The sequence below is a fragment of the Pan troglodytes genome, chromosome 6 (genome assembly GCF_028858775.2).
Source record: "Pan troglodytes isolate AG18354 chromosome 6, NHGRI_mPanTro3-v2.0_pri, whole genome shotgun sequence".
NCBI lineage: Eukaryota > Metazoa > Chordata > Mammalia > Primates > Hominidae > Pan > Pan troglodytes.
Window position 1 is genome coordinate 33,330,091 of NC_072404.2, and position 12,067 is coordinate 33,342,157.

The following is a 12,067-nucleotide window of genomic DNA, read 5'->3' on the forward strand; positions in this document are numbered from 1 at the left end:
TGGTGGAAATAGGAGAACTAGAATTAGAAGTGGAGCCTGCAGATGTGACTGAATTACTACAATCTTGTGCTAAACTTGAAGGGATGAGGAGTTGCTTCTTATGGATGAGCAAAGAAAGTGGTTTCTTGAGATGGATCTACTCCTGGTGAAATGACAGAAAGGATTTAGAATATTACACAAACTTAGTTGATAAAGTAGCATCAGGGTTTGAGAGGATTGCCTCCGTTTTTGAAAGAAGTTCTACTGTGGGTAAAATGCTATCAAACAGTAGCACATAAATCTTCTGTGAAAGGATGAGTAAATCAATGCAGTAAACTTAAACTTCATTACTGTCCTATTTTAAGAAATTGTCATAGCCACCCAACCTTCAGCAACCGCCACCCTGGTCAATCAGCATTCATCAACCTCAAGGCAAGACCTTCCACCAGCAAAAAAGGACTATATGACTCACTGAAGGCTCAGATAATTGTTAGCTTTTTTAGCAGTAGAGCATTTTAAAATTAAGATACGTATATTGTTTAGACATAATGCTAATGCACACTTAATAGACTATGGCATAGTATAAACATAATTTTTATATGTAGTGGGAAACCAAAAAATTTGTGTGACTTGTTGTGGTTGTCTGGAACTGAACCCACAATATCTCCAAGGTATGCTTGTGTGGTATCTAGGTATATGTATTCTTACTTTTTCTTTTTTTTTTCCATTTGAGACAAAGTCTCGCTCTGTTGCCCAGGCTGGAGTGCAATGGTGCTATCTCAGCTGACTGCCATCTCCACCTCCTGGGTTCAAGCGATTCTCCTGCCTCAGCCTCCTGAGTAGCTGGGCTTACAGACACACACCACCACGCCCGACTAATTTTTTTTATTTTTAGTAGAAACTGGGTTTCACCATGTTAGCCAGGCTGGTCTCGAACTCCTGACCTCAGGTGATCTGCTCACCTCGGCCTCCCAAAATGCTGGGATTAAAGGCATGAGCTATCGCGCCTGGCCGTATTCTTACTTTTTAATCAGGAAAAACAAACAAACAAACAAACAAACAAACAAAAACCAACCCTCAACTGGGAGAAAATAAGCACTGCAGAAATCTGAAAGTTAGCTGGTCTAAAAATTATTTTCTGTAGTTGAGAACACAGACTTTCTAAAGTTGAGATCTCAAATAAGAGAAGGATGACAGTTTGCTTTTCCAATGACTTAACTAGTTTTTATATATAAATCCATATATTAAAATCTTAAAGCAGGAAGATGTATTTGGAAATCTATTATCAATGGGAAAATCCTCTCTTCTTTTATGATGCATATATGCACTGCCAGTGTATTATTAACAATGAGAAAATTCTCACTGTTCTCATTTAAGAAGTTGGTAAATTAACATAAATATATGGTGAACGAAATTTTACCGGCTCATATAAATAAACCCAAGTGCGCGCGCACACACACACACACACACACACACACACACACACACACGGTCTGGCCCATTCTTCTCAACCAAAAGGCCAGGAATAAAAATGAACAAGATAAGGATTTTCATCTAAGTTAGGTTTTTACTCATTTTCAGTGAGAGTGAATATTCTAGTAATTTTGCCTCTTACCTGAGACATATGCTTAAGAGAAAGAGAAGGAAGGTGTTATTGGACCATGAAACATTTTTCCTTCTCTCTTGGTTAGTGTCTACATTTACCATACCTTAGCCATGAGTGTTGTTCCAAATCCACCCTGATAGTTATTAGCCGAGGGAACGCCATCCATCACTCCAGGTACAGGATTATAAGTGTCACTTGACCAACACCGTCCTGAGCTCATATTTAGGATTTTAGCCAGTAGTTTTGGGTCAAGCCCTAACCTGTCAAAGGTCAAAGAAAAGAAGTGTTAAGTGTCAAAATGTACACGTCGTGCGTGACTTATTTATGTATGGGGATGCTCCATCTTCTCTCTCCATTTATTATATGTCTTCTAAAATCTAAGCAGATTGATACGAGAGTGAAGAATCCAATTTTGAATTATAGAGTACTAAACACTACTGGTTAAATAAGAATATTTTTGAGCCAGGACCATTTTGCATTTAGAGAAAACCTTCTATGTTATCCTATTATTAAGAAAAAATAATATACAATTGCATAAAAATATTGTTGGTTTATCACACTCATGGGTTTTCTAGTCTTTGGACATTACTACATTTATGTGTCACATAACCTTAAAACAATATGATAATTTAAATTCTACATTCTTTACCCACAAATGATATATTTCAGAAAGAAATACAGACAGATAAACGATGCATCATGGGAGTCTGTGTGAATGCATTTATATGTATGTTTATTTCTTTAGTTTTTATGAGAATAAACGCAAGAGATGAGCCAGGAGCTGTAAACGAGCTTAAGAAAAGTTATTATAAAAGAAGACTTTTTTGCTGCAAACTTTTCCTTATTTATTAAATCTTTATTAGACAATCTTGCTTATGAAGCAAGTCTGCACAGAGTTGTGACATATGCTATCTATTCAGAGACATGCATTATAGTTCTGGGTCAACTGCTGATAAGGTTACTGATCCTGATAAAACAAAGCTTGCCCAAGCGGAAACATCATTTGTTCTATCACTGGGCTGATGGCATAAACGGCTGTTCAATGTGGACCCTAGAAAAAATAATAGAATCAAAATGCTCCATTACTTGGATTCTAAAGATATAATGCAGTTTGGGAAGCACAATTTTGCTGAGTATCACTGAATCAAGTTTCAAATAAAACTTTATTCCTAGCAATTTATTTGGTTTCTTTCATACACAGAGCCATTATGAAACAATTGTCATAAAAGCTTTCCGCTTTTTCTTAAAACCAACCTCTTCCAGAAAATAAAAAAAACACTGAAAAGAGACACTTATGTAAATGTTAAACAAACTGTGCATCTTGGCATGCTCAGATTGTTTACTCTGTGTGTCTAAAACACATGCCTGTTTATTTCAAAATCTGAATATCATGGCCAATAAAACATTTTTTCAGATGCTAGAGCAGGGGGCTGAGGCTAACAGCCAAAAATATGTATGGAATTACCACATAATACAACTGTTATGTAATCAGGCTTTCAAGGGGTAGCTGTGGTTCCCAGACTGCTATGTGGCATATCATGTATCTGAATTCATATGGTGGCCCATGTTATAGTGATGGATTTTACTAAGGATTATAACAGATACAGAAATTCAGTCTAAATTGGCTATCATTCATTCTGTTGAACTGTAGATTCCCAGAGAGAAACCCAACAGTTTCATTCATTCTTTTATAAAGATCCAAGTTCACTGAATGCATAGTATGCTACTGATGCTTGCTTTCTCCTTTTAAATAAGATTAGGCTATCAGTATGCTACTGTAGTATATCACTTAGGAAAAGATAAAGCCAGTGTGCTTAGGGAATAATTGTGAAAAGTAAAATCACAAATTAACAATTAGTTAATTTGCTATAACTGCAAAGTACAAATGTTCAAGAATGCATACATCTAATATGCTCCATAAGGAGAAAATACTTTTAAAGACTCCAAAACGTCACTTTCTCTCTCCATTTGAAATATAATTTCAGGGCTTCCTAACTTAGATCTTTTAAGATGGTTCATCATATTTAAAGCAGCAGAATTCCTTCCTTCTTTCTAATCTACCAGGTTACACTCAGTAGTAGCTCACAAGAGCTTTTACAGCTAAGGAAATTCACTCTTTTCTATAATATTCAACAAAATGGTGAGCAAAGCTAATTATCCTAACTTTGTAAAACCCTACATTTTTCTTGAATGTTCAAGGAAAAGTACTGGTATTGATTGATGGAAACCCTTTCTGGTGAACACATTACTATTTAGAAGCATCCTGAGGGGCACACACAAAAAATCAGGTGGCAGTTGTTTCATTCTCACTTTTCAAATCTGATGCTTCCCCACCGTGCTGATTCCCTTCAGGAGATAGTTATTCCCTCTCCACTTCCCTCCCCCTGCCCCCACCCGCAGCAAAGTGTATCATTAAAAAGAGCAAGTTAGAAGTGTTTTGCATTTCATCTTTCTGAGGATTCGTTCTCTGGCACATACATAACTGACAGTTAAAATTAGACATGATATTAAAATCAGTTACTGAAGTCCTCTGTTTTCCACTGTGCCCAAGGCTTGTAATGGTCTGAAACCAGCTAGAATACACAGTAATTGTCATTCAGAGTCTATCCTAGAACGTCATGCTTCACTGGAGAAGACTGAGTTTCCATTCGAAATCAACAAATTAATCCAAGACAGGTATCTGAAAGGGCAAGTTTAATAGGAAGCAGCTACTGGGCTCTCAACCATGATAAAATGTTATTGCTGTTTCCCTGTAAATTGGCTGGGAACATATGATACTTTCTGCATAAGAGCCCCATTGCTGTTCAGAAGATATACAGCTCAAGCCATCAAAAGAATGACAGTCTGTCAGTCCCCATAATAACTTGCCACTGGATGTGGTTCGAGAGTGCATGCGTGCATGCATGTGGCTTTACAATTGCTGGAATGTTCTCTGATATAAACAGAATGAATTCATCGCTCTGACTGCATATATAATGCGTCTCAAATAAACGTCACTGTGTCAAATCTACTCACCTCTAAAACAAGAATTTTAAATGAGGTTTGGAAGAAGTAAAAATAATACATAAACTGTAAAAAAATTTTAAAAATTAAGCATTTGCCTTCATTGTAACCAAGACTTTAAGGGCCAAAAATGTTTGTTTATATTATCTGTGAGTAATCTATACTGTCTGGTTTTACATAAGAATGAAATAAATTATGTCACTAAACTGGGATGTTTGTATCACAGGAACAGATCTGGAAATGAGACATCTAAGACCATGTCAGTTTTAATTAATCAATCACTTATCCATCAATGTTTACTCAGATCTGCTATATCCAAGTGCTACACGTGCAGCGAAGGAGACAGTAAGAAGGAAGCTAAGAGGAGGCTGTGCCTGTCTGCCAGGAGGGCTGAGTTAAGACCCACCTGGATAACTTTTACCTTTGGCAAGAGAAGTGCCATATCTTATCCCCTCACTCACTCACTCCCCTACCTCCTCCCTCCTCTCCTTATTTATCTGACAAATCTTCACTGGGTGCCTAATACCTGCCAGGTATATTCTTAAGATATGGCAATGAGTAAACAAACCATTTCCCATCATGGAGCTTCTAGATGGGAAGACAGGTAATAAACAGACAAATAAATATGTAATGCCAGCTAGTGAGACATGTTAGGAAGAAAAAGATTAAAGTACAATTTAATTTCAAACAATAACCACCTCACCACAACCACAAATATCATTACCACATATCGACACCTACTATGTGCCAGAAACTATTTAATAAGTTTTATATGGATTAACTCACTTAATCTTCACAACAACCCAGTGGATAGATGTAATTACTTTTGTCATTTTATAAATGAGAAAAGCTTAAGTCTGTGGGACAGCTTGAATGCAGACCTACACGTACGCCCAAATGCCATCGTACTGGCTAGTAGTTGACTATTAAGTAGGTGGTAAACTTAATAGTCAACAACTAGCCAGTACGATGGCATTTTATGAGTTTATTAAGAAATTTGTATGATGGATAAGTGAATGATTTGGATTGACATGGTCTTAGATGTTTCATTTCCAGATCTGTTCCTGTGACACAAACATCCCAGTTTAGTGACATAATTTGTTTTGTTCTTATGTAAAACCAGACAGTATAGATACATACAAAGAACAAGCTTTTTGGCCATTTACAAATTACAATCCTTTGCCATCTGTTATATTTATTAGGGTAAACAACTAAGGCTCCAGTCATCACATAAATGCAAAAGCAACATCTTCTAAGGGCAGTATGCAAGAAACTATTAATAAAACTACATTGGAGGGAAAGTTCTCATCTTGAACAGCTTTCCAGAAGTTCAGCTGCTTCAAGCTTCTTTTGGCGGAAGACAATACAGTGGTTGCTGGAGGAGCCTGGGCCTGGTTGGCAATGCAAGTAACTTGTTATACCACCAACATTTTTTTTTAAAATCAATTTCCAGTGGAACTGGTAATTTAAAACAACAAAACATCATCAATGTTATTTCTATGTGATACACAGGAACAAAACCTCTCTAATACAAGTAGGGTACTTTCAGGACCATAAAACTATGCTTCTAATGCCTATGTAGGAATCCAATTAGAAAGCAGAAAGGTCTAATAAAAAAGGAATCTCAAAATATATTGTATACCATATTTTTTACTCTTTACTTTTTTTTTTTAACAACATTTAAAAATTTTGCTAACATCCATAAAGACTCATAGGGTCAATAAGAATTTTAAATTGTAAGATTTTATTCTTCAATTTTTTTAAAAAAGGGGAACAGTGTTCCAGAAAAACCACTGACTTAGAATAAAATTAATCAGAAATGATCACTTCACAGGAATGGGTGACTCAATTTGTAAATGTTGACATTAATACTCTGAAAAAATTTCACTTCAGAGTGAGCAGAATATAAATGTGGCTACACCATTTTGATGCTATACTACTTTGTGGGAATTTACTACTTGGGAATTTATGCTTGCTGATGCCAATTTTCTCTTTCACCTTGCAAAGCTCAATAAATCGTGGCCGCTCTCTATACTCTATTAGAGAACAATCCTGTCACTTTAAACCATGTCTGTAAACCGTGAAGAAAAGACAATAGCAGAAGCATTCATTTTTAGGGTCTTTAAACCACTGAGAATCTTCATAAGATAAAGTGATAAAATCCTCATGTTATGAAAATAAGCAATTCATTGGTATAATCTGAAACACTAGAAACTTATAAATTATTTTTAACAGTTAAGTACAACTAGTGAGTTTCTGCCTTGTGTTCAGACTTTTAGAATATATTTTATGTTATATATATCAGTATATATGTAGAGTTTTAGAAAAATGAAAGATTTAAAAGTTTCATATTTCTAAATAACAATTTTGTCATAGTTGATCAGAGCCAAAAATAAGGGAAACTCTATTAATTGCTTCTGCTCTCTTACATCTCTATTTTTTATCACTTTTCATTTTCTCCTTGAAAACAAACCCACTACAAGTAGCCAATGGTTTTTACTTCATTGTACACCTCGTATTCAATTGTACTGCCTACAGTTGTAGCTGGTGTTTGCAGTAGAACTTCCACAAGCACTTAGCCTATACAAAACTTCATTTTAGAAGGTCAAATGATCATCTTATAGTAAGAGTTCTGACAGGAAAATTATTCAAGAAATGCCAGAGGATGCATCACTATGACTAAGGAACATCCTGGTCCAGTGATGCTCAAGGTGAGAAGCACAGAGTCAATGGGCAAAGAGGGAAAGCTGTAGTACAGTATAACCTAGGTTCATCCAGCCTTTTACTTTATATAATCATTTATATCCAGAAAAATAAAAATAAAATTCTAAACATACAGATGCATACCAATCCTGGTGTCAACACCAATTAATTGTGTATGCCATTTATGTTCCAGAAATGTACATTTTCCTCTTCCATGAAATTAGAGAATGAACATGAAAACAAGTTACTAGTAACCAGTTTTTCAATTATGATAAGTGACCCATATCCTAAAACTGGCCACAATACAAACATAACACTCTGAAAAGGTCCCTATATACTACCACTTTTATTAAGGCTCTGTACAGACATGCTTTACCATCTTATGGACATTCAATTTTAAAATGTAAATGGTACATGATATTGATAAACCAATTAGTGCTGATGCAAAGCAAATTCCTCTTTTATCTCAATTACAACATGACAACTTAATAGGTCAAGATAGTTAAACATCTGAGACAAGGGCAATTCAATAAAACAACAGCATCTTGATATGGTAATTAAGAGGAAATGTGAATCCATTACTGTGTTTTCAAAAATATCTCAAGTATGTTGGCTCTTTTTATTACTTTTATCAAAAGCTATGGTATGAAACACTATTCTGTTTTGTGATATATTTGGTAAGCAGTTTTGGGGAATGTGATGAAAGCAACTGAGTAAAGCATCCTGCTCATTAAGCATTTTCTAAAGTAAGAAATGTATATTTATTATTTTCATGAAATATAAAACATTCAAAAATTAATTAGGTGATTAATCATATGTAGCATTACTAACCCAAAAGATTAAAGGCTAAAATTAAGACATTAACCTTAAGCATTTAAAAGATGATCATCCATAGGAAAAACAGAATTCCTGAATCACTTTAAGCAAAGTATGCCACTTTAATAGAAAGATACATACGAATGCAAAGTAACTAAACCACAGGCAAAATAAAATGAAAGAGTTATGCATATGAATTGCATCTTTATGAATGCTATCCAGTTTTTAGCCTGAGAATGAACCACCAAGAACACTTTTAGTGCAGATTTGGGGGACTATATTTTTAAAAGGTACATAAACTAGTCACATGGTAGCATACCACTTGAATTCACTACACACTAAAACCATGTCTTATACAAATTTGCCCCAACATTGCCAAAGTATGTTTAAATTTTATAGAAAAATGTTTCTTGTATTTCAACATAATAGAAGAAATGGGGGTCCCACATAAAAAGGATAATATAACTTCAAATGCACAACTTCAAATGCACAGGCAATACATTTTATGGCTATGGCAAAGAGTATTCATGCTCTCCTGGGTCCTATTGCTTGTCCAATAAGCAAAGTCTATTAAAGTTCAATAATGAAGTACTTTCAAAATGTTCTTGGATCAACTCATTTATCTCTCATGAATATCATTTTTTTAACATCAGAAAATCAAATAGGAAAGCCTATAAAAATGTTAGTATAAAAACGTACTATTCAACAAACCTGATTCCAAGATTCATAGCTTCAGCAGTTCCAATCATACTAATAGCTAACAGCATGTTGTTGCAGATCTTTGCCGCCTGAAAATAAATTGAGTACATATTAAATATCTGTATTTTCAAGGTATAACTCACAGGACGTTTTTCCTTGCCCAATTCCAGGGGCTGCTTTCTAAAAGAAATAACATTCAACTGTTGATTTTCTCGAGTGGGGAAGAGAACCTGATGCAGCATGGCTCCCTCTGAACCTCACATGCTATCCCAGAGCAGACTTGCGGGTCTCCTCCACTAGGTAATAAATTTGCCTATGTGAAAATTTATTTTCCACATAGCTACTATGGGCTCAGCACTATAGGGCACAACTGCTCTTTAAGGGATGGAACTTACAATCTAATTGGAAATGGCAGTAATATGCTGTATGAAAAGGCAACAAAAACAAGTGGTGAATTGTAAGGTAGAGGCTATAAGAGATAGGAGTTCAGAGCAACAAGACCACTGAAGGCAGGAACAGAGGAAGTGGAACCTGAAATCATCCTTTAGGAGGCCAAGGCAGGATTTAAACAGACAAGAAAGAGAAAGAAGGAGATCCGGGACGAAGGGTAAATATATAAGAAGGATTAAATATTTAAGAACATGGGATGTTGCTGGAGATCAGTAAGAAAATTGTTTAATATGCCTGTGTTTTAAGGAATGGTGAGAAATTTGATCGTTAAGACTGGGGCAAGAACATGTCAGCTATGAAAGCTAGGGTGGAGAGTTAAAATTTGACACGGTAGGAAATAGGGATCTATTCAAAGTTTCAGAATGGGGAAGCACTATGATGATACAAGCATCTTGATGGAGTTGGTCTGGGTTATGATGTTGGACAGAGTGGTAAATTTGACATTCAGAGACTATTAGGCCCCCTGACCAGTAAACTAGGTGTGAGACACTGAAAGAAAGGCTTGGACCAGGTCCTGTGTTGAATGGAAATGAAGGTCAACAATGAGAGTAACTTGAAGTAATAGAGCTTGGAGACTGACTGGACAAGAGTATGGAGACAATAAATATATCTAAGATAATACCAAGTCTAGAGTGAGATAAAGAGAGTCCTAGTGACCAGGATAAAAGCATTAAGAGGAGGAGAGAGAGAGTGTGTGTGTATTGGGAGGGGGAGGGAGACAACTAACAATTTCAGTGTTCAGTATTGTTTAATCATCTCTGTCAATCACCTCATACTTCTAAATGAAAGTTACTTGCTTTTCAAGAAAAATTTGAAGTCCATGGGTTATTGCTGCGTGATTGTACTACAAATAGAGCTATGGCAAGTACAGTTGACCCTTGAATGATGAGGGGGTTAGGGGTGCCAACCCCCAGTGCAGTCAAAAACCCATGTATAACTTTTGACTCTCCAAAAACTTAACTACTAATAGCCCACTGTTGACTGGAAGCCTCGTCAATAACATAAACAGTTGATTAACACATATTTTGTATATGTATTATATATTGTATTCTTATGGTAAAGCAAGCTAGAGAAAAAAATGTTACTAAAGGGAATCATTAAGAAAGATAAAATATATTTATTATTCATTAAGTGGAAGTGGATCATCATAAAGGTCTTCAATCCCATCATCTTAATAATGAGTAGGCTGAGGAGGAAGAGGAGGGGTTGCTCTTTGCTGTCTCTGGGTGACAGAGGCAGAAGAGGTGGAGGTGGTAGAAGGGGAGGCAGAAGGGGCAGGCACACTCCAGATAACTTTATGGAAATTGTAATTTCTATCTGATGTTTTTGCTCTTTCATTTCTCTAAAAACGTTTTTGTATGGTACCAATCCATCTTCCACTGTTTGCTTTATTTTCAGTGTCTGTATCAGAGAAGGGTCCATGTTGTAAAAGAAGTTGAAAGGAGTCTTGAATAATCAGAACCGTTCTGCCATACTGTCTAATGTCAATTTGTTTCCTGGCACTGCTTTTGGTACATCTTCTTCCTCATCATCTGGCACTGTTCAGAAGCACTCATCTCCATCAAGCCTCTTCTGTTAATTACTCTGCTGTGGTGTCTATTAGCTCTTGAATTAATCCAAGATCCATATCTTGAAAACCTTCATACACTCCCCACCTTTTTTGCCATATGCACAATCTCTTTAGTGATTTCCTTGATTGGCCCTGCCATAAATCCTGTGAAGTCTTGCACAACATCTGGACAGTTTTTTCCAGCAGGAATTTACTGTTAGGGGCTTGATGGCCTTCAAGGCGTTTTCCACAATAACAATGGCATCTTCAGTAGTGTAATCTTTCCAGATTTTCATGTTCTATCAGGGCTTTCTTCCACAGTGACAATCCTTCCCATAGAGTACCATGTGTAATGAGCCTTAAAGGTCCTTATGATCCCCTACTCTAGAGGCTGAATTAGGGGCGTTATGTTTAGGGGCAAGTTGGCCCCTTGGACACCTTCAGTGTTGAACTCATGTTATTCTGGGTGGCCAGGGGTACTGTCCAATATCAAAATAACTTTAAAAGTCAGTCCCTTACTGGCAAGATATTGCCTGACTCCAGAGACAAAGCCATTGATGGAAACAATCCAGAAACAGGGTTCTCATCCTCCAGGCCTTCTTGCTGTACAACCAAAAGACAGGCAGCTGGTATTTATCTTTTCACTTAAAGCCTCAGAAGTTAGCAACTTTATAGATAAGGGCAGTCCTGATTATCAACCCAACTGCATTTGTACAAAACAGTAGAGTTAGCCTATCCTTTCCTGCCTTAAATCCTGGTGCTGCTTGCTTCTCTTCCTAATAAATGTCCTTCGAGCATCCTTTTTTTTTTTTTTCTCCGTAATAGGGCACTTCTGTCTGCATTAAAAACTCATTCAGGCAGATATACTTTCTCTTCAATGATTTTTTCTTAATGGCGCCTGGGAACTGTCTGCTGTCTCTTGGTTGGCAGAAGCTACTTCGCCTATTTCTTGACATTTTTTAAGCAAACCTCTTCCTAAAATTATCAAACCATCCTTTGCTGGCATTAAATTCTCCAGCTTTAGATCCTTCACTTTCTTTTTGCTTTAAGTTGTCATATTTTTCTTGAATCATATTAGATGTAAGTATGCCTTTCTACAGCAATCCTGCATCTACACAAAAGCTGCATTTTCAATGTGAGATAAAAAGATGTTCTGCAAAAAGTGCAAGCCTGCTGGAGTAGCTGCAGTGATGGGTTCATGACTATTTTCTTTTTTTACAATGGTCCTTACATTGGATTTGTTTATCTTGAAATGGAGGGCA

The 12,067-nt window shown here is 36.3% G+C and overlaps 1 protein-coding gene across 2 annotated transcripts in view; it reads right to left on the bottom strand.

Annotated features, from left to right (window-relative positions):
* Positions 1-12,067, bottom strand: part of HIBADH (3-hydroxyisobutyrate dehydrogenase) — a 213,195-nt gene that overhangs the window by 4,084 nt on the left and 197,044 nt on the right. For both annotated transcript variants that reach the window (XM_009452826.4, XM_519013.6), the window contains exons 6-7: positions 8,819-8,895; positions 1,689-1,845 (exon numbers count right to left, since the gene is read on the bottom strand). In XM_009452826.4, the coding sequence (XP_009451101.1) occupies positions 1,689-1,845; positions 8,819-8,895 (234 nt within the window). The remainder of the gene's footprint in view (positions 1-1,688; positions 1,846-8,818; positions 8,896-12,067) is intronic.